Source organism: Taudactylus pleione, unplaced genomic scaffold, assembly GCF_031769625.1.
Source record: "Taudactylus pleione unplaced genomic scaffold, aTauple2 ptg001655l, whole genome shotgun sequence".
In the NCBI taxonomy this organism is placed as follows: Eukaryota; Metazoa; Chordata; class Amphibia; order Anura; family Myobatrachidae; genus Taudactylus; species Taudactylus pleione.
The window spans coordinates 54,629-82,500 of record NW_028286052.1 but is presented as its reverse complement, the minus strand read 5'-3'; the positions used below and the strand labels follow the sequence as shown (position 1 = coordinate 82,500).

At 48.3% G+C, this 27,872-nt stretch overlaps 1 protein-coding gene across 1 annotated transcript in view; it reads left to right on the top strand.

Moving 5' to 3' along the window:
• The window catches only part of SYMPK (symplekin scaffold protein), a 72,092-nt gene extending 64,634 nt beyond the window's left edge, over positions 1-7,458 (top strand). Inside the window, exons 23-27 of the mRNA XM_088464335.1 lie at positions 3,542-3,729; positions 6,197-6,373; positions 6,650-6,739; positions 6,817-6,984; positions 7,070-7,458. Of these exons, the coding sequence (XP_088320461.1) occupies positions 3,542-3,729; positions 6,197-6,373; positions 6,650-6,739; positions 6,817-6,984; positions 7,070-7,183 (737 nt within the window). The 3' untranslated portion in view covers positions 7,184-7,458. The remainder of the gene's footprint in view (positions 1-3,541; positions 3,730-6,196; positions 6,374-6,649; positions 6,740-6,816; positions 6,985-7,069) is intronic.
• Positions 7,459-27,872: the final 20,414 nt, after the last annotated feature.

Sequence of the window (27,872 nt, the reverse complement as noted above, 5' to 3'; positions counted from 1 at the left end):
AATACTTCTCTCTGTAGAATGACTCCCTGGAGGGTCCTGCATTACTTTCCTTCTCTCTGTAGAATGACTTCCCGGACGGTCCTTCTCTCTGTAGAATCTCTCCCCTGAGGGTCCTTCATTATAATCCTTCTCTCTGTAGAATGACTCCCTGGAGGGTCCTGCATTATAATCCTTCTCTCTGTAGAATGACTCCCTGGAGGGTCCTGCATTATAATCCTTCTCTCTGTATAATCATTCCCCTGAGGGTCCTGCATTATAATCCTTCTCTCTGTAGAATCACTCCCTTGATGGTACTAGGTTACGTTATTTCTCTTTGTAGAGTCACTCTCCTGAGGGTCCTGCATTATGTTCCTTCTCTCTGTAGAGTCACTCTCCTGAGGGTCCTGCATTACATTCCTTCTCTCTGTATAATCGCTCTCCTGAGGGTCCTGCATTATAATCCTTCTCTCTGTAGTGTCACTCCCCTGAGGGTCCTGCATTACGTTCCTTCTCTCTGTATAATCGCTCCCCTGAGGGTCCTGCATTACGTTCCTTCTCTCTGTATAATCGCTCCCCTGAGGGTCCTGCATTACATTCCTTCTCTCTGTATAATCGCTCCCCTGAGGGTCCTGCATTACGTTCCTTCTCTCTGTATAATCATTCCCCTGAGGGTCCTGCATTACGTTCCTTCTCTCTGTATAATCGCTCCCCTGAGGGTCCTGCATTACGTTCCTTCTCTCTGTATAATCGCTCTCCTGAGGGTCCTGCATTACGTTCCTTCTCTCTGTATAATCATTCCCCTGAGGGTCCTGCATTACGTTCCTTCTCTCTGTAGAATCACTCCCCTGAGGGTCCTGCATTACGTTCCTTCTCTCTGTAGAGTCACTCTCCTGAGGGTCCTGCATTACGTTCCTTCTCTCTGTAGAGTCACTCCACTGAGGGTCCTGCATTACGTTTCTTCTCTCTGTATAATCATTCCCCTGAGGGTCCTGCATTATAATCCTTCTCTCTGTAGAATCACTCCCATGATGGTACTAGGTTACGTTATTTCTCTTTGTAGAGTCACTCTCCTGAGGGTCCTGCATTATAATCCTTCTCTCTGTATAATCGCTCCCCTGAGGGTCCTGCATTACGTTATTTCTCTTTGTAGAGTCACTCTCCTGAGGGTCCTGCATTACGTTCCTTCTCTCTGTAGAGTCACTCTCCTGAGGGTCCTGCATTACGTTCCTTCTCTCTGTAGAGTCACTCCACTGAGGGTCCTGCATTACGTTTCTTCTCTCTGTATAATCGCTCTCCTGAGGGTCCTGCATTACGTTCCTTCTCTCTGTAGAATCATTCCCGAGGGTCCTGCATTACGTTCCTTCTCTCTGTAGAATCACTCCCCTGAGGGTCCTGCATTACGTTCCTTCTCTCTGTATAATCATTCCCCTGAGGGTCCTGCATTATAATCCTTCTCTCTGTAGAATCACTCCCATGATGGTACTAGGTTACGTTATTTCTCTTTGTAGAGTCACTCCCCTGAGGGTCCTGCATTACGTTCCTTCTCTCTGTAGAGTCACTCCCCTGAGGGTCCTGCATTACGTTTCTTCTCTCTGTATAATCGCTCTCCTGAGGGTCCTGCATTACGTTCCTTCTCTCTGTAGAGTCACTCCCCTGAGGGTCCTGCATTACGTTCCTTCTCTCTGTAGAATCACTCCCCTGAGGGTCCTGCATTACGTTCTTTCTCTCTGTATAATCATTCCCCTGAGGGTCCTGCATTATAATCCTTCTCTCTGTAGAATCACTCCCATGATGGTACTAGGTTACGTTATTTCTCTTTGTAGAGTCACTCTCCTGAGGGTCCTGCATTATAATCCTTCTCTCTGTATAATCGCTCCCCTGAGGGTCCTGCATTACGTTATTTCTCTTTGTAGAGTCACTCTCCTGAGGGTCCTGCATTACGTTCCTTCTCTCTGTATAATCACTCCCCTGAGGGTCCTGCATTACGTTCCTTCTCTCTGTATAATCGCTCCCCTGAGGGTCCTGCATTACGTTCCTTCTCTCTGTATAATCGCTCCCCTGAGGGTCCTGCGTTATGTTCCCTCTCTCTGTAGAGTCACTCTCCTGAGGGTCCTGCATTACGTTCCTTCTCTCTGTATAATCGCTCCCCTGAGGGTCCTGCATTACGTTCCTTCTCTCTGTATAATCGCTCCCCTGAGGGTCCTGCATTACTTTCCTTCTCTCTGTATAATCATTCCCCTGAGGGTCCTGCATTACGTTCCTTCTCTCTGTAGAGTCACTCCCCTGGGGGTCCTGCATTACGTTCCTTCTCTCTGTAGAGTCACTCCACTGAGGGTCCTGCATTAAGTTTCTTCTCTCTGTATAATCGCTCTCCTGAGGGTCCTGCATTACGTTCCTTCTCTCTGTAGAATCACTCCCCTGAGGGTCCTGCATTACATTCCTTCTCTCTGTAGAGTCACTCCCCTGAGGGTCCTGCATTACGTTCCTTCTCTCTGTAGAGTCACTCCCCTGAGGGTCCTGCATTACGTTCCTTCTCTCTGTAGAGTCACTCCACTGAGGGTCCTGCATTACGTTTCTTCTCTCTGTATAATCGCTCTCCTGAGGGTCCTGCATTACGTTCCTTCTCTCTGTAGAATCATTCCCCTGAGGGTCCTGCATTACGTTCCTTCTCTCTGTATAATCATTCCCCTGAGGGTCCTGCATTATAATCCTTCTCTCTGTAGAATCACTCCCATGATGGTACTAGGTTACGTTATTTCTCTTTGTAGAGTCACTCCCCTGAGGGTCCTGCATTACGTTCCTTCTCTCTGTAGAGTCACTCCCCTGAGGGTCCTGCATTACGTTTCTTCTCTCTGTATAATTGCTCTTCTGAGGGTCCTGCATTACGTTCCTTCTCTCTGTAGAATCATTCCCCTGAGGGTCCTGCATTACGTTCCTTCTCTCTGTATAATCGCTCTCCTGAGGGTCCTGCATTACGTTCCTTCTCTTTGTAGAGTCACTCCCCTGAGGGTCCTGCATTACGTTCCTTCTCTCTGTAGAATCACTCCCCTGAGGGTCCTGCATTACGTTCTTTCTCTCTGTATAATCATTCCCCTGAGGGTCCTGCATTATAATCCTTCTCTCTGTAGAATCACTCCCATGATGGTACTAGGTTACGTTATTTCTCTTTGTAGAGTCACTCTCCTGAGGGTCCTGCATTATAATCCTTCTCTCTGTATAATCGCTCCCCTGAGGGTCCTGCATTACGTTATTTCTCTTTGTAGAGTCACTCTCCTGAGGGTCCTGCATTACGTTCCTTCTCTCTGTATAATCACTCCCCTGAGGGTCCTGCATTACGTTCCTTCTCTCTGTATAATCGCTCCCCTGAGGGTCCTGTATTACGTTCCTTCTCTCTGTATAATCGCTCCCCTGAGGGTCCTGCATTACGTTCCTTCTCTCTGTATAATCGCTCCCCTGAGGGTCCTGCATTACTTTCCTTCTCTCTGTAGAATCACTCCCCGGAGGGTCCTGCGTTATGTTCCCTCTCTCCATAGAATCATTCTCCTGTCTCCATCTCTCCCAGCTACCAACCTGTGTTTCTCTGCACGCTCTGTGTACACCTCCGAGGTCCTGGCTATCGTTCTCCAGCAGCTGATGGACACCACCCCACTTCCCATGCTACTCATGAGGACAGTCATCCAAGCTCTTGGAATGTACCCCCGATTAGGAGGCTTCATCATGAACATCCTTACCCGTCTCATCTACAAGCAGGTTAGGGTCTGTGGGATGAACAAAGACATTAGGGTGGGGAATATCTGATGACTAATGGTTTCATCGTCACAATGGTGGTGTTACATAATTAGTCTGTATTTGGATGTGGTGCTGGATTTTGATTATTAGTGTAGTGACCACTTATTCATATTAGGAGGTTTTACCCAGAGGACTATAATAATCTTTATCATTTACATCTGTTACATATTAAAAAATGTCATTGTTGCTGAAAATCCTGAGAAGACCTGAAACCCTTCCCTGCACGCCGATCACTCCAGAGTAAGACATGAATGGTTGTGTATCTGCCCATACAGTCCACATCGTCCTGTGTGTATGTGGTATTGCACCCTCCTGTGTGTATGTGGTGTTCTGCGCTCCTGTGTGTATGTGGTATTGTGCGCTCCTGTGTGTATATAGTATTGCGCGCTCCTGTGTGTATGTGGTAGTGCGCGCTCCTGTGTGTATGTGGTATTGCGCGCTCCTGTGTGTATGCGGTATTGTGCGCTCCTGTGTGTATGCGGTATTGCGCGCTCCTGTGTGTATGTGGTATTGCGCGCTCCTGTGTGTATGTGGTAGTGCGCACTCCTGTGTGTATGTGGTATTTTGCGCTCCTGTGTATGTGGTATTGTGCGCTCCTGTGTGTATGTAGTATTGTGCGCTCCTGTGTGTATGTAGTATTGTACGCTCCTGTGTGTATGTGGTATTGTGCGCTCCTGTGTGTATGTGGTATTGGGCGCTCCTGTGTGTATGTAGTATTGCGCGCTCCTGTGTGTATGTGGTATTGCGCGCTCCTGTGTGTATGTGGTATTGCGCGCTCCTGTGTGTGTGGTAGTGCGCACTCCTGTGTGTATGTGGTATTGTGCGCTCCTGTGTATGTGGTATTGTGCGCTCCTGTGTGTATGTAGTATTGTGCGCTCCTGTGTGTATGCGGTATTGCGCTCTCCTGTGTGTATGCGGTAGTGCGCGCTCCTGTGTGTATGTAGTATTGCGCGCTCCTGTATGTATGTGGGATTGCGCGCTCCTGTGTGTATGCGGGATTGCGCGCTCCTGTGTGTATGCGGGATTGCGCGCTCCTGTGTGTATGCGGGATTGCGCGCTCCTGTGTGTATGCGGGATTGCGCGCTCCTGTGTGTATGCGGGATTGCGCGCTCCTGTGTGTATGCGGGATTGCGCGCTCCTGTGTGTATGCGGGATTGCGCGCTCCTGTGTGTATGCGGGATTGCGCGCTCCTGTGTGTATGCGGGATTGCGCGCTCCTGTGTGCATGCGGGATTGCGCGCTCCTGTGTGCATGCGGGATTGCGCGCTCCTGTGTGTGTATGCGGTGGTGCGCGCTCCTGTGTGTGTATGCGGTGGTGCGCGCTCCTGTGTGTGTATGCGGTGGTGCGCGCTCCTGTGTGTGTATGCGGTGGTGCGCGCTCCTGTGTGTGTATGCGGTGGTGCGCGCTCCTGTGTGTGTATGCGGTGGTGCGCGCTCCTGTGTGTGTATGCGGTGGTGCGCGCTCCTGTGTGTGTATGCGGTGGTGCGCGCTCCTGTGTGGGTATGCGGTGTTGCGCGCTCCTGTGTGGGTATGCGGTGGTGCCCGCTCCTGTGTGGGTATGCGGTGGTGCCCGCTCCTGTGTGGGTATGCGGTGGTGCCCGCTCCTGTGTGGGTATGCGGTGGTGCCCGCTCCTGTGTGTATGTGGTATTGCAGTGTATCGTGCCCTCGCTGGACGCGCACACATCGCGCAGTGTATCGTGCCCTCGCTGGACGCGCACACATCGCGCAGTGTATCGTGCCCTCGCTGGACGCGCACACATCGCGCAGTGTATCGTGCCCTCGCTGGACGCGCACACATCGCGCAGTGTATCGTGCCCTCGCTGGACGCGCACACATCGCGCAGTGTATCGTGCCCTCGCTGGACGCGCACACATCGCGCAGTGTATCGTGCCCTCGCTGGACGCGCACACATCGCGCAGTGTATCGTGCCCTCGCTGGACGCGCACACATCGCGCAGTGTATCGTGCCCTCGTTGGGCGCGCACACATCGCGCAGTGTATCGTGCCCTCGCTGGGCGCGCACACATCGCGCAGTGTATCGTGCCCTCGCTGGGCGCGCACACATCGCGCAGTGTATCGTGCCCTCGCTGGGCGCGCACACATCGCGCAGTGTATCGTGCCCTCGCTGGGCACACTGTGTACCCAGTATTAGAATGAATATGGGGGTTATTGTCTCCTGACTTCCGGGAACTCTCAATAAGAGGATAAGTTTGTTTTCATATTTATGTCTCTACGAGTGTAGACCTTGGAACATTGTTACTGACACCTTCTCTTCCTGACGTTCTAATCACAGGTAACATTTTGTGGTGTCTTCGGACCAACAAGTTTTTCAGAGTTACCGGCCGCCATTTGTCGCTGTAATCATCCGATAAGTGTAATAGCGCATAGTAATTCTGGATACCAATGTCTTGCTGTGCTCTCTCCCCAGGTTTGGAAGTACCCCAAGGTGTGGGAGGGTTTCATTAAATGTTGCCAGAGAACCAAACCACAGTCTTTCAGTGTTCTGCTGCAGCTGCCCCCACCGCAGCTCCTGTCTGTGCTTCAGACGTCCCCTGATCTCCGAGACCCTCTCCTGGCTCATGTCAGGAGCTTTACACCTAACCAGGTTAGTGGGCGAATGATCTGTAATCCACCTCTGGGCTCACAACGTGTGTAGCTCCTTCTCTCCGGGCTTAGGGCAGCTAAATGATATCAGGGTAAGTAATTGACTGAAATCACATCTACAAAAGTAAGTAGTTTTAATGGGTGCACTGGGACCCACGTTGGTAATTTAAAATGTAATAGTTTTCATAGCTTTGCATTAAAATTTCACTGTTTTACATTTGTTAAGATGGTGAAATCTAAGTTATTGACAGGTCTGTGTATTCTTCTCCTCCGACAGATGGCTCATGTCCCACACGCCATTATGGCAATTCTAGAAGCTGAATCCAGGACTGACCTAGAAGCAGAAGAATATGCACAGAGTGCAGAGGTAAAGTCCATCTGCCATCATGCTGAGTCTATGACCTGGTCTCCAGCCGCTGTTTTATCATTTTCTGTTGTTTCCAGGCACCAGAAGCACCGGCCCAGGACCTCATTGCCAGACGACTTGCCCAAGAGAAATCCTTAAAGCGACAGATTCTGGAGGAACAGAAAGGAAAGCACGCCCAAGAGGTGGAGGAGGAGACGGAGATGGACCTCCCTATTCTCTTATTAGAAGAGGAGGAGCTGTTAATGGTTTGTGTTTATCTCATCTTAGCTCTTCTTTTAGCCTTTGATTTTACCCTCATTTACATTTTTATTTCACTCCCTTTATTCTCAGAAAAAGCCTGGGAAAGCGTCCTCTCCAAGGGAGCCGGAGAATCCAGCTACAACCACAACCTCTCCACCCCCTGAGGAGCCCATGGAAGAGGATCCAGAGCAGAAAAAGGACTAGATCCCCCCCACACACCCTGAGGAGCCCATGGAAGAGGATCCAGGGCAGAAAGAGGACTAGATCCTCCCCCCACACTCCCTTAGGAGCCCATGGAAGAGAATCCAAAGCAGAAAAAGGACTAGATCCCCCCCACACACCCTGAGGAGCCCATGGAAGAGGATCCAGAGCAGAAAGAGGAATAGATCCCCCCCACCCCCGTTTTCCTTCAGAAGAGCGATACCTCCCGCTCTACCCACCCATTGTTATAGTAACCAATAAAAACATGTTCTAATTCCTGTAGTGTGTGTGTGTGCATATATATCTGTATGTTTGTGTTTATATATGTATTGTATTTAAGCTCCCCAAGTGCACATAGTAATCAGATACCTCACAAATGTCGAGCTTCATAATTGTACATGAATATGTTCTACAGAATAGTTGGAGATCGTTTTACCTGGAAAAGATGCTTCATGATTTCAGGTGTATGTAAAGCTCCACGTCCCCCTCAGGTCACGTTCCCTACACCTGATATTATGTGGGAATATACTGGAAGCCCGGTCTGCCCATGCATCTGACGGGACACCCTGCATATATGTACTGGGATCAGCTGTTACACCTTGTAGTAGAGCCCTGGGGGAGAAATGTCTGTATATAGGCTCCTTCTCTCCATCCTCCTGTATGGGGCTACCGCGTGTGGATCCAGGAATGTGGACATCCGTACTGGATCTTGTGATGACATTATAGCAATCCTCTTTCCTGATTACACAGATATGGAGGAGATGTGTAGGGAGGATGCTGCTCTGTTGTTGTAAATGGATCATTTAGAAAAACCTAATATATATAATCTGCAGTTACCACCACCAAAAACGATTAAAGCCAAGAGATAGTCACCACCAAAAACGATTAAAGCCAAGAGATAGTCACCACCAAAAACGATTAAAGCCAAGAGATAGTCACCACCAAAAACGATTACAGCCAAGAGATAGTCACCACCAAAAACGATTACAGCCATTAGATAGTCACCACCAAAAACGATTACAGCCATTACCAAAAACGATTACAGCCATTAGATAGTCACCACCAAAATATGAGATATGGTAAGAACTTTCCCTTGTTATCTCTATTTCTACGAGGTCCAAAGGGTTCCACAGGATACCTTGGGGTGTAGGTGATGTTGTTAGGCATCCGGGCACCATAGAGTTAAGCTTTCAGCCTCCCAGGATGCACTGGGTCCCCCTCCTATACCCCGCCCCCAAGCCAAGGCAAATTGGTTTTAAGTAACAAGCCCCAGGCCGGAGGAGGAGAGGAAAGAGATAGAAGAAAGATCTGGAACACACAAGAATCACATTCTCACCAGAAGGAGACAGAAAAACCGGTAACCAGATAAAAGCCCATCTGTAGTACAGGTGCGACAGGGCGGGAGTCCTGTGGAACCCTATGGACTTCGTAGATATAGAGATAACAAGGGTAAATTCTTACCATATCTCATATTTTCTACATCAGGGTCCATAGGGTATCCACAGGATACCTTGGGGATGTCCCAAAGCAGTATCCTTTAAGGGTGGGGACGCTCCTGTGCTGTAAGGAGAATCCGCCGCCCGAAGGAAGCATCCTGAGAGGCAAAGGTATCAAAAGCATAATACTTTACGAAAGTATGGACAGAGGACCACGTGGCTGCCTTGCACAGCTGAATTGCTGAGGCACCATGTCGAGCTGCCCACGAAGGACCCACAGACCGAGTGCAATGAGCCCTAACAGAGGATGGAACCGGAAGGCCTTCATGAATATAAGCTTCCGAAATTTGCCATGCGAATCCATCCTGCCAAGGTTTGCTTAGTGGCATGCCAACCCTTCTTACGGAAGCCATAGAGGACAAACAAGGAGTCGGACTTCCTAAAAGAATTGGTGTGGTCAACATAAATCTTTAGAGCCCACACCACATCTAAGGTGGCCTCACCAACCGATAGGTCTGGTGAATTAAAGGCTGGCACTATGATTTCCTCGTTGATGTGGAAACTAGATACCACCTTCGGGAGAAAACTAGGGCGGGTACGAAGCACCGCCCTGTCCCTATGAAAAATAAGAAAGGGAGGCCGACACGAGAGAGCCCCCAATTCTGAGACCCGCCTGGCTGAAGCAATGGCCAGAAGGAATACCGTCTTAGCAGTAAGCCATTTAAAATCCACTGAGCCCAGTGGTTCAAACGGCGGTCCTTGGAGGGCCCTCAGGACCACAGCTAGATCCCAAGGAGCCACTGGTGGAACAAAGGGAGGCTGAATATGAAGCACATCCTGCATAAAGGTGCAGACATCAGGAAGAGTAGCAATCCTATGCTGAAACCATACTGACAGGGCAGAAACCTGCACTTTCAGAGAAGCAAGGCGAAGACCGTGATCTAAGCCCGCCTGTAGGAAAGCCAACAGTCTGGATATCCGGAACACCTGAGGATCATAGCCTCTAGGGCGACACCACTCAAAGAAAGTATGCCATACCCGATGGTAAATTCTTGCTGATGCAGGCTTCCGAACTCTTAGCATGGTCTTAACTACAGAGCTGGAAAAACCTCTGGACCTTAAGAGCCACGCCATCAAAGACAGACTCAGGCCGGGTAAAGACAAGGACCCTGTGACAGGTCCAGTCGTAGTGGCAACCTCAGTGGAGCGTCTACGGAGAGAGCCCGAAGGTCTGAGAACCAGTGACGTCTGGGCCACTCCGGAGCTGTCAACAGGAGCGTGCTGCCTTCTTGTTTGAAATTTTGGATTACCCGAGGAAGAAGGGAGATCAGAGGGAAGAGATACGCAAACTGGAAGGTCTACCAGAAATGTCTCCTTGTCTCTTGTTCTTGACCCGTATACAGGCAGTTTGTTGTTGTGTCGGAAAGCCATGAGGTCTATTTCTGGAAGGCCCCACTTGTCCACCAGGAGTTGAAACACCTCCTGGTGAAGAGATCATTCTCCTGGATGTACGTCCTGCTGGCTGAGAAAGTCCGCTTCCCAGTTAAGGACTCCCGGGATGAATACCACTGAAATGGCCGGAAGATTGCCCTTCGCCCAAGTCAGGATGCGGGACACTTCTGCCAGCGCTGCCCGACTTCAGGTTTCTCCTTGGCGGTTTATGTAAGCCACAGTTTGCCACCCAAAAGGGACGTCCCCTGTTGAGGTGAGTCATTTGCAACCACCAGGCCAGAGACAGGCGAACTTCCGGAGAAAGCACCATGGTCTGCGTCTTTATCCGCTGAGGCAACCCATTCCAACTGGAGAGGATCAACTGTTGCAGAGCTCTGGAGTGAAACTGGGCATATTCCACCATGTCGAAAAGTGACACCATAGTGCCCAGTAACCTCATCGCTGAGTGAATGGACACTCGGCGGCTCTGAAGGCAACTGCGTATCTTTGTAATGCAGAGATCTTGTCCTCTGTCACAAAGATCCTCTGTAGTTGAGAGTCTAACAAGGCTCTGAGATGGAGAATCCTCTGCGAGGGAACCAGGGTGGATTTCTTCCAGTTTATTAACCAGCCATGATCCTGCAATACTGAGACCGTCATTTGCAGATGAAGCTGGAGGACTTCTGTAGACCCTACTAACAGAAGGTCGTCCAGATAAGGCAACAATTGGACTCCCTGCATCCGCAGGTGAGCTGCCATGACTTTGGTGAAGACACGAGGCGCTGTTACCAAACCAAAGGGCAGCGCCTGGAATTGAAAATGTTTGTCAAGCACCGCAAACCTGAGGAACTCCTGATGCGCTAAGTCAATGGGGACATGCAAGTACGCGTCCTGGATGTCCAATGACACCATGAAATCCCCAGGCTCCATCGCTAGTATAATGGAACAGAGGGTCTCCATCTGGAACCGAGGCACCCTCAAGGACTTGTTGAGGGATTTGAGATTGAGGATTGGACGGTAAGACCCATTGGGTTTCTGCACCAGAAAGAGATTGGAATAGAAACCCATGCCCCTCTGGGAGAATGGAACAGGCACTATAACTCCAGCCTGGAGCATAGAGTGCAACACTTTCTGTAGTTCCAGGGCTTTGTTCTGATCTGACGGAAGGCCTGTGGTGAAAAACCTGCTGGGGGGCCTGCACGGGAAGGAGAGGGCATACCCCCGAGAGACCACCTCATGTACCCAAGTGTCCGTGGTAGTCAGTCACCAATGCTGGGCGAACCGAAGCAGGCGGCCTCCCACTCTGGGATCCCCCAAAGGGAGGCCTACGCCGTAAGGCTTGTCGTCCGACTTGGGGGCAGGCCGTCTAGCACTCCAAGGTTGTTTCTTTGGCTTGGTAGCCTTTTTGGGGCCAGCCTGTCTTGGAAAAGACTGTGCTTTGGACCTACCCTGGGTCCTGTTGGGCCGAAAGGACGAAGTACCTGCTCCTGATGGAACTTAGCCGATGGGAGACACGCAGACTTGGCCGCTGCCAGTGTGGCCACTATCTTGTCTAAATCAGGGCCAAACAGGACCTGTCCATTAAAAGGCAAGCATTCTAAGCCCTTCTTGGAATCTGTGTCTGCTTTCCAAGAGCGCAACCACAAGGTGCGACGAGCGGCTACCGCTGCAGAGGAGATTCTGGAGGTGAGGAGACCAATATCCAAGGCCGCCTCATTAATGTAAGTGGCCGAGTCTCTGAGATTGCCATCTAACTCTATTTGCTCCACAGAAGAGTCAGTCTAGAGACGCCTCTAAACTATCAGCCCAGCGTTCCATGGCTTCGGCCACCCAACACACAACCATAGCCGGTCTGGATGCCCCTCCAGCAAGGGATTAAAAGGATTTAAGACATATTTCAACCTTGCGATCAGTAGCATCTTTTAAGGAGGACATAGAGGGCATGGGCAAAGTAGCACTTCTGGCTAGGCGTGTCACATGAGAATCCATTTGCGGAGGAGATTCCCACTTAGAGAAATAATTATCTGCAAATGGATATGCAAAAGCCAAACGTTTTTGAGGGTGGTACCATTTACCCGGATTTTTCCACGCCTCCTCTAAATGATCCACTAGCTGACCAGAAAGAGGAAAAACAGTGTCATCACCCTTAACATCTTTAAAGAAGGCGTATTTGGATTTATTACGGGGGGGATCATCATCCTCAATAACCAAGGCCGTACGGACAGCACATATAAGGCCAGGTATATAGACTTTAGACTTAGTCTCCTTCTCCTTAGTACGGAGAGGCTCCTGGTCAGAAAGGTCAAAAATTTCTCCGTCATCAGATGACACATCATCTTCATCAAACTGAGCTGTCTGCGACGCCAAAAGCCGCTTATGCGGCCGCAAAGATGACTCTCCCTGTAAAACGTCCGACAGGTGTTGCACTGTAGGGGACAAGGTATTAACCCACGCAGGCTCTTGTGAGACCTGGGGAGGTGAAAGTGGGAGACCCTGGGGTACCATCAACTGTCTGAGGAACCCCTGCATGGGCGATGACACCATGGACTGCTGTGAAAACCCCATCTGGGGAAACGCGGGGGGCGTCACTAGCTGGCCCACAAGGGTTGTAAGTGCCTTAGCAAAACAAGCCCAGGGTGGTTCCTGCACAGGCGCAGTGACAGAAATCGGGCGTGATATTAGACACGTCTTACACAACCCATCAGATTTCCATCACCCTCCTCTAATGGTACATTACATGTGGTTCACTTTAGCTGGAGAGGAAAATCGCATTCACTCTCAGACATGATGAAACGGAGTGTATGTGACTCCCCTCACAGACAAATGCTTGTATAGTGAGGCAAGGAACACCCTGCAACACCGCTCCGCAAGGGCTTTACCAGAGAAGAACAGGGATAGTAATATGGGTGACAGTCAGAAGTGAAAGTACAGGCAGCAGCGCTAGCAGTAAGTCACATACAATGCAGAATAATCCCTGCACTATCAGCGCTGTGATCAACTACACAGAGCCTGGTAGGAAACAGCGCTGCATACACTGACCTTACACCGGAGGAGAGGTATGCGGGGGGACCCGGACTGCGATGCCACGGATGATCAGCGTCCAGCAGCGCTTGCCAAGTCCAGAAGATGGCCGCTGAGGAGCAGAGAGGAGGTGAGCCCGGGGGAGGAGCGCTCACACAGGTACAGCCAGTCCCCAGGGAGCCCCCTGCCTGGGGACTTAGGACTGTATTGTCCGGCGGGGACCCTCCGCTGCTTACCTTGTCCCCATTTGATCCGGCCACAGTCCAGGCATCAGGGGTCATCGCTAGCTATGACCCCCGATACCTACCAGCATCCCCGGATCGGTACCGGGGTTCTGGTACCGGCGGGGTGTAGGAGTTACAGCATGGACGTCAGTACTGACTCTCTATGCTGTACACTCAGATGTGCAGCCACAGCTGCATGAAGAAAACTTCAGGGGCCATAACAGCCCCCCTCTATTACAGGTGATCCGACTCCGAGACGGCACCAACGAAAAACTGATTTGCCTTGGCTCAGGGGCGGGGTATAGGAGGGGGACCCAGTGCATCCTGGGAGGCTGAAAGCTTAACTCTATGGTGCTCGGATGCCTGACGACATCACCTATACCCCAAGGTATCCTGTGGATACCCTATGGACCCTGATGTAGAAAAATGATTACATCCATTAGATAGTATGGGAATGTTCAGAATAACCCATGTGCTTAAAGCAAGGTACTCCAGACACTAAAGTATCCCGCTTAGATCATCAGGGTGCATATTGCCCCCGTGATGTGAAGGGTGTGCTGTAGGCTGTGACCTGTTAGACCCCCGCCTATCCAGAACATCGGTGCTTGGAATAATATAATCCCAGTTGTGACACCATTGGAGCCTAGTTATGCCACTTATTATAAGGGTATGGGAAGTAGTCTGCATCCCGGCGTATGGGATGCTGATGGTCTGAATACCGGCGCCAAAATCCCAACTGCTGGCATCCCGAAGATAAGTATCAGGGTGTTAGGGGGCGGTTAGGTTTAGTTAGCGGGTTTAGGGTCAGGTATTAGGGGGAGGGTTAGGTACTGGGTAGGGAGTGTTAGGATTAGGGTGCGGGGAGGGGGAGGTTAGGTTTAGTCACCGGGGGGAGAGCGTTATGTTTAGGGTGCGGGGAGGGTGGGTTAGGGCTAGGGTAGGGGGTTAGAAAATACTTACCTTGACTTACTATGGGTGTCAGGATTCTGGCTGTCTGGATGCCGCTGTCGGTATTCTGACCATCGGCATCCCAACAGCCAGGATTTCATACCCAACCCTTAAGGGTATTCCCTATTCCTGTGGCACAATCCTCATAGGTTACATCAGAGCAGTGATGGGCAACAGGTGGCCCCCCAAAGCCTTTACTTGCAGCCCCCAGCTGCTTCCTGCTCTGTTGTCCTATTTCAGTCCATGGCAGCCTTTACTATGGGTTTGTGTCTTATTCTCAATAAGTAGAGACCGGGCTAAAGCTGGGTACACACGTAATGATTATCTGTCCAGCCAGCCAACTAGGAGATTGGTTGGAATGAAAATCTGGTAACATATGGCAGGGCCCAAACTAATGTTTTTGTCACCCGGGGCAAGACAGTAATTTGGCGCCCCCTCCCCCTGGTAATTCCCCCGCAGCAGTGCCCCCATAGTAATGCCCCTTCAGTAGTGCACCTATAGTAATGCCCGCTGAGGTACTGCCCCTGTACTAGAGGCCATATGGTAATGCCCCTGAAGATCCCAAATAGTAATTCCCCTGTAGTTCCCATATAGTAATGCCCTCTAGTAATACCCCTGTAGTTCCCATGTAGAAATACCCCTAGTAATGCCCCTGTAGTGCCCATTTAGTAGTGCCCCCTAGTAATGCCCCTATAGAGCCTCCTGGTAATGCCCCTGTAGTGCCCATGTAGTAATACCCCTAGTTATGCCCCTGTAGTGCCCATTTAGTAATGCCCCTGTAGTGCCCATGTACAGCCCCCTGCTAATGCCTCTGTAGAGCCCCCTGGTAATTCCCCTATAGTGCCCCCTGGTAATTCCCCTGTAGTGCCCCCTGTTAATGCCCCTGTAGTGCCCCCTAATAATGGCCCTGTAGTGCCCCCTGTTAATGCCCCCGTAGTGCCCCCTGTTAATGCCCCTGTAGTGCCCATGTACAGCTCCCTGCTAATGCCTCCGTAATGCCCCCATAGTGCCCCCTGGTAATGCCCCTGTAGTGCCCATGTACAGCCCCCTGCTAATGCCTCTGTAGAGCCCCCTAATAATGCCCCTGTAGTGCCCCCTGGTAGTGTCCCCTAATAATGCCCCTGTAGTGCACATGTACAGCCCCCTGGTAATTCCCCTGTAGTGCCCCCTACTAGTGCCCCCTGTTAATGCCCCTGCTAATGCCTCTGTAGAGCCCCCTGCTAATGCCTCTGTAGAGCCCCCTAATAATGCCCCTGTAGTGCCCCCTGTTAATGCCCCTGTAGTGCTCCCTGGTAATACCCCCGTAGTGCTGCTTACACACACACAAAAAAAAAAATACCTTAATCCCTGCTCCTGTGACTGCCGCCGTTGGGTCCGCCCGGCTGCTCCTCGGAACTATGGGAGAGACGTCATTATGTGCCTGTGGAGAGAGCCGGAAGCTGGAGTTCAGGAGAGAACTCCAGCCTCCGGCTAGCGCGACGCTGCAGGGAAGAGCCGGGCGCCCGCTGGTAAGAACATCTCAGCGGGCGCCCGCCTTAGAGTCTCCCTGTGGCGCCGGGCTGGAGGTCACCGATGACGGATGCAGCAGCGCACCCGGTGCACGTGCACCTCCAGCCCCCCCCCCCCCCCTAGTTGCGGCCCTGCGTATTGGAGTAACTGATGATGAGCAATTTGCTCCTAAATGCCAGAAAACAGATGAAAATGGCGTCAGACAAGTTTGTTAAATGATTGATCTAAACAATTTGTTCCAACAACAATTTCTGTCCATTTTCCGGTGTTTGGGAGCAAATTGCTGATTGTCATTTACTATCATACGTTACCAGATTCTCATTCCAACCAATCAGCTAGTTGGATGGTTGGACAGATAATGGTTAGATGTGTGTATGCAGCTTTAGTGTAACTATCAGCACCTGTCCCCTGCAGTATATTCGGTGCCTGTCTCAGTGTAGTACTAGGGTGTATAGTTGTGGTGCAGGGGTTTACGTGTCCCCGGCATCGCACCTCGCCGCGGGTTTCCTCTCAGCTGTAACATCTCTGGAAGGCAGCGCTCCTTCTAGTGCAAATGCAATTGTTTGCTGATAGTTCAGAACGGATCACAACAGCGATGGCAATAGCGATTACGCACGCAGTCTCACTGCAAAGATATGCTAATGTCTGTGATCGCATTGCCATGCGGAGCCTAAGATAAGGACGCCCACCTTACATTCCACACACCCGTAATACTTAGCAAGTCTGTGAAACCATCGGTAACACCGGTACCATCGCAGCCTCACGCACACTTACACAAGCTCTGACCTTACTTGAAAGCCCGAGCTGCGTATGGCATCACAGTGGATCATTTTTGCACGCCACTGTAATGGCGCTCACACGCACTGACCACCCCCCCCCCCCCCGTCACCACCCACAAACGGTACTTCCAGTCACTCACTCTGCAATGGGTCTACGTGGTCACTGATCGCAGTGGTGTGTTCGCGTGCAGTGTGCAACAATCGTCTGCGGGTGTATTAGCAGTTGCGATCGCTGCTGAATCAGGCCTAATGTATATGTATATATATATATATATATATATATATATATATACATACATAGACCTGTGGGTCTGTACAGGCGGGTGAAGCTGCTGATGAACAGGGCAGCATTTCCTGCTGTATTTGATTGTTTTGTGGCATGTTTGTAAGGTACATTATCTGTGGGTATCTAGTATTTCGTATGTTGTAGCTTGTATTTAACCTCCTTATACAGGTGGCCAGGGAGTAATATTACCGTGCCATGCGGCTCAGCCAGATGGTTACATGGCTTTCCGCATACGCAACGGCGGCTCATCCTAGAGAATTATTTAGTGACTGAGGGCCCACTCCCACACATTCTCCTCAGGACCCGCTCAATTTTTTCAGTTCGGTCAGTCGGCTTCACACTCGCATGTTGGGATAACATTAACAGGGACCGTTGTCAGGAATCGCCCCCTTTACCTTAGACCATAGTGCTGTCATAGTACTAACCTGAGGTGTTGCTGGCATCACCTGACTCTGCCACATCATTGGCGATTTACCTCTAGATCCTCTGCAGAACTACAGACCTCTGCTGCACACTGTTGGGCACATTCTCACATCTGTTGGATGTTCATAACTCGTCTCAATGACCATCCCATGCCATCTCATCCTCTATTCCTTCTACTTTGCTCCCAAACCTACAAACTAGTCTTCCATGTGGTCCTGCACTTAGATCTGGCCACCTCTAGCCGGCAACCTGTGATCTCTCAGGCCATTTCTCCCTCCCCTGCCTTGTTCCTCTCCCCTCCCCTGCCTTGTTCCTCTCCCCTGCCTTGTTCCTCTCCCCTCCCCTGCCTTGTTCCTCTCCCCTCTCCTGCCTTGTTCCTCTCCCCTCCCCTGCCTTGTTCCTCTCCCCTCCCCTGCCTTGTTCCTCTCCCCTGCCTTGTACCTCTCCCCTCCCCTGCCTTGTTCCTCTCCCCTCCCCTGCCTTGTACCTCTCCCCTCCCCTGCCTTGTTCCTCTCCCCTCCCCTGCCTTGTTCCTCTCCCCTCCCCTGCCTTGTTCCTCTCCCCTGCTTTGTACCTCTCCCCTCCCCTGCCTTGTTCCTCTCCCCTCCCCTGCCTTGTTCCTCTCCCCTCCCCTGCCTTGTTCCTCTCCCCTCCCGTGCCTTGTTGCTCTCCCCTCCCGTTGTGTATACCCTAATCCAGTTTAGGGACTCTACATCCATATTCACCTAGTTTGTCGCAAACGGCATGCACGACAATTTCTAGAGACTTGCACAGCGCACGTGTTACACAGCATACTCACAATGGCGCTAATGTAATCCAGAAGGATGGGGTCAGATATGTTGTAGGAAAGTGCTGCGCGTTCCCGGGAGGTGGCTGGTAGAGAGCACAAACATGCTCCGTTCAGTGGGCACGTTATGGGAGTGTCGCAGGCGATGCATGCAGCTCCGGTCAGTGGGCACGTTATGGGAGTGTTACAGATGATGCACGCGGCTCCGGTCAGTGGGCACGTTATGGGAGTGTCACAGATGATGCACGCGGCTCCGGTCAGTGGGCACATTATGGGAGTGTCACAGATGATGCATGCGGCTCCGGTCAGTGGGCACGTTATGGGAGTGTCGCAGGCGATGCACGCGGCTCCAGTCAGTGGGCACATTATGGGAGTGTCGTAGGCGATGCACGTGGCTCCGGTAAGGGCACGTTATGGGAGTGTCGCAGGTGATGCACGCGACTCCGGTAAGGGCACGTTATGGGAGTGTCGCAGGTGATGCACGCGGCTCCAGTCAGTGGGCACATTATGGGAGTGTCGCAGGAGGTGCACGCGGCTCCGGTCAGTGGGCATGTTATGGGAGTGTCGCAGGCGATGCAGACGGCTCCGGTCAGTGAGCACGTTATGGGAGTGTCACAGATGATGCACGCGGCTCCGGTCAGTGGGCACGTTATGGGAGTGTCACAGATGATGCACGTGGCTCCGGTCAGTGGGCACGTTATGGGAGTGTCACAGATGATGCACGCGGCTCGGTCAGTGGGCACGTTATGGGAGTGTCACAGATGATGCATGCGGCTCCGGTCAGTGGGCACGTTATGGGAGTGTCGCAGGCGATGCACGTGGCTCCGGTAAGGGCACGTTATGGGAGTGTCATAGGCGATGCACGTGGCTCCGGTAAGGGCACGTTATGGGAGTGTCGCAGGTGATGCACGCGGCTCCAGTCAGTGGGCACGTTATGGGAGTGTCGCAGGAGGTGCACGCGGCTCCGGTCAGTGGGCATGTTATGGGAGTGTCGCAGGCGATGCAGACGGCTCCGGTCAGTGAGCACGTTATGGGAGTGTCGCAGGTGATGCACGCGGCTCCGGTCAGTGGGCACGTTATGGGAGTGTCACAGATGATGCACGCGGCTCCGGTCAGTGGGCACGTTATGGGAGTGTCACAGATGATGCACGCGGCTCCGGTCAGTGGGCACGTTATGGGAGTGTCACAGATGATGCACGTGGCTCCGGTCAGTGGGCACAATATGGGAGTGTCACAGATGATGCACGCGGCTCCGGTCAGTGGGCACGTTATGGGAGTGTCACAGATGATGCACGTGGCTCCGGTAAGTGGGCACGTTATGGGAGTGTCCCAGATGATGCACGCGGCTCCGGTCAGTGGGCACGTTATGGGAGTGTCACAGATGATGCACGCGGCTCCGGTCAGTGGGCACGTTATGGGAGTGTCGTAGGCGATGCACACGGCTCCGGTCAGCGGGCATGTTATGGGAGTGTCGCAGGAGGTACACGCGGCTCCGGTCAGAAAAAAGAGATTCCTACTCTTGACTCGGCTGATTCACTCTTCATACGTTACAGTTCTAATCTTATAATTTTACAATCTTCCTATTTACAGGAGGTACATATACGCACTACCTATCGAATGTATATCTCACCAGCACAGTGTAAGTATATGATTTTGGCTGGGTCAGGCTCTTGTCCTAAGTGTCGCGTCTCAAATGCTCCATTTTTACATTGCTTTTGGGAATGCGGAAAAATTAAAAAATTCTGGTATCCAGACAGGTTGGCTTGTCTTCTGGATGACTTTTCAGGATGGGGTCTTGGTGAGCGGGGAAACAGCTAATTCCTTTGCTTACACTCTCTGTGACTAATCTTGATACATTGGGTATAATGCTCATCACCCTCTTTAGCTGAGGTTCATCAGAAAATGCTTCAGTTGCTATAGTTTGATAGATCTAATATTCCCGATATCCACTCCGGAATAGAACGATTTCATCGGAAATGGGGTATTTATAGTGAAAGCTTAGATTTACCATCTCAGGCTAAAATATATAAACTCTATGAAACAACAAACTGGTATTTATTGTGAAAATTGCATTGAGACGGTTATAGCTGTCTATCCTAATACTGTATATGCCCTTTCGTTCTACTTGCTTTCATTTGTTAGTGAGACACTACACTAACTTGAGTTTTAATGTATTTAGATCATTTAATACTCCAGTGTTCCAGCCAAATTTGGATTTATTCTTTTCTTATCCTTGTTGTATTTTCTTTCTCTCTCCCAGCGTATATATATATCCCCCCATCTTCAAACTTTCGGCTATCCTCATGTGTCTTCCTAATGTATCTTCTCTTGTCTTGTCATGTCTTATTTTGTTTTGTCTTATCTATGTTTTATATATATAATCCCTTTAATTATGTCACATACGGGTAAGAACGCAATCTGTATAAAGCCTGTTTATCACTTTATGTTGTGAAACCGAATATCTGTTTTTGTGTGATCTAAGGAAACGCTGATTAGAAACCAGGGACAAGAGAGAAAAGTCAGTTTCTTTTATTGTCACCTTTGTGCTGCAATAGGCGATTCGCACATAGCGTATGCGTCTTCCCTGTATTACTGCCACATGTATAAGCAATCATTCTGATAGTCTTGTATCGCTTGTTAAAACCTCTGAATAGGTATTGTCACGAGGGAAAGCGATTTTTCTGGCCAGAAAACAAGGTGGGATATGATTGTGATGGGAAAAAGAAAAAGGTTTGTGCCGCTGTTGGAACGAGACAGGAGAGACCCGATAGGTGTCTGACGAGGCACAACGACTACCGAGTAGGTATACACAGCAGGTATACTGGCAGCGAAAACAGGGATTTCTGTTTTCGGTGAAAACTAAGGGGTTTTCCTCAGACACACCCAATAGTAATCGCAAAGCTTATTGGTAGTTAGTATCTATAGGCAATGCGATTGGACCCGCATAGCTGCGTATAAAACTGTGATTGTGACTTGGGTTGTGTGGGAGTACCAGGCAGAGATGGTAACTCAAAGCAGGAAGCGGTCGGACAAAGCGTGGTATAATTTGTCCAGAAAGCAGAATAATTGCATAGGCTATTTTTTGTTTCCTCGTTCTACACGCTAACGGAAAAACGCTTATCGGTCGGTTGTGTACAATGGGTGGAAGTGAGTGGACGCAGCTTGTTTAATTCATCCACCGTCGACGTCCCTAGTGAAAGAAGCGAAAGCGTTGTCCCAGATTGGTGCTAAGCAGTCGCTAGGGATGATCAAGGAAGAGCTGCTCATGGATGGGCCGATTGGATCGGCAAGGTATATAATGAATGTGAAGTATGGCGTGTACGTTACTGCATACTGCGACATATGGGTTGAGATGACCAAAGGATGTATGAAACCCTTTCCCAAAGTTGGCAGTTTCGATTCAGAGGTACTAAGTAACGTTAGAGACAACATATGTTTAGTCAAATCTTTGAAGGAAAGAGTAAAGTATAATGATTGTTTAAAGTTGTGGCTGCATGAGGGGAACACTTGGCAAAATGGCGTACACACATGGCAAAGTAACACGCCGCAAAACAGCGTACTCATTCCGCAAAGCAGCATGCCGCCAGGTAGCGTACCCATGCTGCAAGGTATTATTACCATGCACAAAGAAGATAGCGCATGCACGCCTCCACCGCCATATGCGGCCGCAGGTGAAAGTACAGCCGATAACAAAAATAAAAAAATCGTAACAAGTAACATATCCTGTTGTAAGTCACCTCAAGGAAAATGTTATTGTAGAAGATGAACCTACTGTAATTTCAGCCATTCCATATGCTGTTCATATGCTAGATGTTCCACAGAGACAGGAAAACGTAGCGGCTGAAATTAGTGAGATTAAGTGTATCGTGGCCATAAAGGGGCAATTGTTAACATTTTTTATATTTAGACAAATTTGAAAAAAGCGCTCCGTGGTGTTTGGACAGGATATAGGATATAGCAGACTATGGGCCTGAACCCTAATATTCAGGACCCGTATTTATATGTATATGAAAATGAAAATAGTCACAATAGAAAGTCTTTCTATTAAGGGGGATACTTCTTACAAAGAGCTGCTAGTGGTGTTACACCCCTGCCCCCGTCTATGAGCGCCGGCCGCTTCTGTCTGTTCTCATTTTAGATATTTAGGTAATCATTCATAATTTTGGAATGTTAGCATTAAAAGGTGATTCTGACCATAGTGGATATTTTACATACATAATTTGAATGTACTGTATGTGTTACGTGTACGCAGTCTTAGTCATTGTGCATTTTGGTAAGATCAGGTGTCCTTGTTTACAGGAAATATTGAGATTGAGAACTGAAGCCAGAATAGTTACTATATATGTTAATAAGAACTTGGAGGTTTAGACAATAGATCCATTTGTTGTTTAACAGGAGGTTCACTTTGATCAAGTATTGACCAAAATTAGGATTCTAGGTTAAAGAAATTGTGGATGAAAGTTCTCTGTGTATAGTTTGTATGTGCTTCATATGAAAATTTTCTGTGTGGAGTTTGTATGTACTTCTGAAAAATCCTTGCAATACAGCAGTTAATGAATTCACTTCTGAGTAAGTTGTAACAGGTGGTGTGTTCTACTGTATTAACTGTGTATTAGATCACATGTAAACCACATATAATATTGCAGTTCTAACTGATTATGATTTGAAGGTTTGCTGTATATGCATAATACATTGTTTAAGACTATTTGTTGTTGTGCTCTGATTCATTTGTCATGTTTAAATGATACTAAACTGTTGTTGCTTCATCTCTCACAAAACAGGGCACAAGGTTGCAAGGACAAATTACAGCCATGCCAGGCTAAGGTTAAATACTTGGGACACTGTCTAACCCAGGGGCTAAGACACTTGACAATGGACAGAATTCAGGCCATACAGACCATGGCACTGCCACAAAACCAACAGCAAATCCGTACCTTCTTGGGCATGTGTGGATCCTGCAGGACGTGGATCCCAGGTTTTTCTATTTTGGCATTACCATTGCAGAACTTAGTTTCATCCTCAAAACCTGACCGTGTCATACACACTGAGGAAATAGAGCAGGCTTTCCTTAACCTTAAGGATGGTCTGACAGGAACCCCTGCCTTGGGAATAGAGGATTATGAAAAACCCTTTGAGTTATATTGCACGGAAGTTGATGGCTGTGCAGCAGGTGTCCTCACACAGAAACATGGTGATGCTAACAGACCTGTAGCATACTACAGTGCACAATTGGACACTGTGGCAAGATCACTCCCTACGTGTTTAAGAATTGTAGCTGCAACTGCTCTTCTGGTAAATAAGAACAAGGACATAGTATTAGGGCATGATACAACTGTCTATACACCACATGCAGTATCTGCTTTGTTAAATTCTGCCCAAACCAGACATGTCTCTTCAGCAAGGTTCACAAAATGGGAACTAGCTCTGATGGCACCTGCAAATATTACCATTAAATGGTGCAATACATTAAATCCAGCAACGTACTTACCATATGTACCTCGAGATGCACAAAGGGTGGAGGAAGGTGAGTTTCTGGATGAAGGTGAGTTTTGCAGGTATACTGACACACATGATTGTATGGAGTATTTGAATCAGACCTTTACTGCAAGACCAGACATACGTCACACACCATTAGAAGATGTAGATTTGATGTTTTACACAGATGGGAGTTGTCATAGACAGACAGACAGACACAGGAGAATTATGCACAGGTTATGCTGGTGTAAATGATGAGAATGTTGTAGAAGCTGAACCACTTGGTCCACCTTACTCAGCCCAGGTGGCTGAACTGGTGGAATTAAGGAGAGCATCTGAGTTGGCAGAAGGTAAATCAGCTAATATATACACTGACTCTAGGTATGCCTTCAGAGTAGTACATGATTTTGGGGCTCTTTGGCGTCTTAGGAACTTTATGACAGCAACAGGCACACCAGTAGCACATTCACGTCACATAAAAGGACTTCTGACAGCAGTTCAGTTACCAAAAGCAGTAGCTGTCATCAAATGCTAAGCCCACACATGCGGAGAAGACCCAGTGTCAATGGGCAATAACAGAGCAGATGAAGCTGCCAAATGGGCAGCAGGGTTACGCATAAATATACCAACTAACAAAGTGATGGTCTTCCAGACAATAGACACACAGAAATTAATTGAAATGCAAGATTTGTGTTCCCTACAGGAAAAGGCAGTCTGGAGATCAAAGGGATGTGGTCAGGAGTCCTCAGGACTCTGGAGAGATGGACAAAGTAGGCCTCTGCTCCCAGGGCATACTACCCAAGCTTGGCTGAGGCAGCGCGTGATCTGACTCACCTGGGAAAAGACGGTATGTGCAAGTTGGTCAGAGCATATTGGTGTGCACCAGGCTTTTCTTCTCAAGCTGGAAAGAGGGCAATGTCCTGTCTGACTTGTTTGAGGAAAAATGTTGGGAAGACAATACCAACAGAGCCATCCCATATCCCTCCGACATATGGTCCTTTTCAGGTAATACAAATTCACTTCATTCAATTACCACCTTGCAGGAATCTCAAGTATGTATTAGTTTGTACTGATGTTTTTCTAATTGGGTAGAAGCATATCCAGCTGCCACTAATACTGCTGTTTTTACTGCTAAGAAGATTGTTCAGGAGCTTGTATGCAAATACGGTACCCCTAGAATCATAGAGAGTGATAGGGGTACTCATTTCACTGGTGATGTTTTCCAGAACATGTGTAAGCTTATGGGAATTAATAGTAGACTTCACCCCCTTCCACTGACCGCAAGCCAGTACGAAGGTGGAGAGAGTGAACGGTACTATTAAGAATAAACTGAGAAAGATCATGGCTGAAACTGGATTAGGATGGCCAGAAGCCTTACTGCTCATCCTCCATAGTATCAGAACCACTCCCAGATCTCCTCTTAATCTGTCCCCCATTGAGATACTGTTTGTGAGGCAACCTTATTTGATAAGTCCACAGGATGATTTGAAGAGTAATAATGAGGTTACTGTGAGATATCTTGTAAAAATGAGTAGACAGCTGAAGCAACAGCAACAGAAATTGAAATTATTGTCACCTGATATGCTAGAAACAAACTGTCATGATGTTGAACCTGGAGAATGTTATGATCCGAAATTTCTTACGCTCAGGTTGTTTGACAGACCGGTGGGAAGGTCCTTACCAGGTGTTGATGACAAGTACCACATCATTGAAGGTGGCAGAAATAGATACCTGGGTCCATTCTACTCACTGTAGAAAGGTCAACCACCCAAAGGAGGTACAAGGCGAAGTCGAAACAAAAAACGTGGACCTGTCAATAGCGAGCCTGTTCTGGGAGAACTAAAGACTGCAGTGAAAACACCTGAGCCAGAGACGTGTACAGACTACTATTCCAGCAATGGAGTGGCAATTTGTTACTTTTTATTGTTCCAGGGTTCTTCTCATTCTTATTTGTTTCAGGATTTCCTATTTCTGTGACGGAGGACAGATGACGGAGAGGGAGGCCGATAGTGATGTCGATAGAGTGGAGTCAGAGGAGAGAGCAATAGAACGATCAGGGAAACCTATGGTCAAACTCAGTTCAGGGATTGTTAAGAGATCTGTTAGCCATGGAACTCAGAGACAGTGTGAGGGGCTATTGTCTGAGGAATATTGTATCTGTGAGTACTGTGGATCCCTAGTTGATGAGAAATACATCCAACGATGCCAGTCCAAGAGTAATCTGTATTTGGGCAAGCATCCTTTAGAGGATTACCATTCCTTAGTGGGTAAGGTCTTAAACCAGACTGAATATTGGGTGTGCACTCACGTGCCTCAGTGACAACATAATGTAGGATTAGTACCATTCCCATTAAATTTCTCTGAGGTCCTTGAATCACGGGGAGGGAGGTCCATAGACAGGAAGTATAACATTACCAGGTCCCCTAGTTTAAAGCTGCGCCAATTCTCCATAGATCGGTCTTTGCTGTGTCTGAACATTTCATACATAGAAGACAGGAGAATTGGGAAGCAGACTTATTGGATCAGACAATGGCTCACCACACCAGTAGTGACAAACCCCAGAGAAGAGGACATAGGAACAGACCGAATGTGATATCTATTGGAAAAGTTCCTATGGGTTATTGTAGAAATGTTATCCAGGCTGAAACGTGTCTTGAGCAGATGACGACAATAACCATAGGTAGTTTTGTTAAAACTTTGTGATATTGTGCAGGATCGTAATATACCATATGTCCTCCCAGATAATGTATACTATGTCTGTGGAAGAAGGGCTTATTCATGGTTATCTCCAAGTTCCAAGGGTTTATGTTTTATAGGTAAATTGGTCCCAGATGTAATGAACCATACACATGATGAAATGATTGGTATCCATAAAACCGCACCACCCTCATACAGACACACACAGTATGGACATCGTGACAATAGAAATATGATCCCTGGTGAAGAACATATAGCCACACAATTGATTAGTGAAACAACTGGCTTCCAAATTTTGGTAGCATTAGATCCCACCAGGATCACTCAGGGAACTTTAAATTTTAGCTACATCCAAGACCTGGCTAAATTAATAGACAATATCACCGAGATGTATGATGACACTTTCAGGTATACGGGTAAGGAGCTACATGCTTGTAAAAAGGAAGTGGTACAACATAGGCTAGTGTTAAACTACCTGACAGCTGTTACTGGTGGATATTGTGTGACTTTGGCCACCCAATTTGGTGTCAAGTGTTGCACATACATCACCAATAATACTAGTGACCCCAAAGAGGTGATACACCGGAAAATGGATGAAATCCTACAACTGAAGTGGGAATTTTGGAAGGACCATAATACTTCCCTGTATGAGACTGAGGTAAAGGTAGAGAAATGGTTCTCGTGGTTAAACCCTGTAAAATGGATCACCGGTCTGGGAGAGTGGGTACAGGAAATGGTTGCTAGTGTAGGTAAGCTTCTTATTCCGATACTTGTCATTTTAGTAATTGGTTTATGTGTCAGATGTGTTCTTACTGTGGTAAAATGTGGAAAACGTGCCACCAAGGTAAACCGTAAAAAGGAAATCATGATGGTGGTGGTATAGGTACTAAGGTCGATAAAGAACTGCATCACAATCCTGAAATTGAATGTGCCATCAGATAATAACATGTGAATAGGCTTGGTTATGTATAATAAAATGTATTGTAAAGGTTCCATTAAACATCATAGATAATGTAGTCTGAATCCCCCCCATTCTTCCTTTATAGCTTCGATGAGGTCCCACATCCTACCAATGGTCCCCTATAGTTCCGCTGAGTGTGTATAAGGGTTGTTTTACCCTTTCTTGAAGGGCATTATTGACGGTTCAATGACCAAATTGTGTCATACCGTATAGAACATTAGATAATATATTATGCATGACTAAGTAGGTTAAGATTAGAATATGATAGTTTTATGTTTGCTATCAAAGTGTGGACTGTCAAAGTCAAATAATTGGATATGATCGCTGTACAATTATTATCTGACGATATCGTCATCAATGGTCTGATGACATGTTACTAGGATGCTACTTGGAGTCTGTGCAATCCGATGCGCTAAAATGCATATCCACAACACACATCCGCTGATGCGCATAACGCACACATGTGTATATATATATATATGTATACACACACACAGACACTCATATGCGGATGCACATACTTATACATGGACGCTCATCTGTATATATTCACGTACATACACATAGACGCACATTTGCTATTTCAATACACAGATGCACATATGCTAATGCATACATACAAAATGGTTCCCACACATTATAGTTAATAACCAGAGTTATTAAAGGTATTGTTAGCTAATAATTATAATGTAATATGTACTTAAAAGAGATCTAA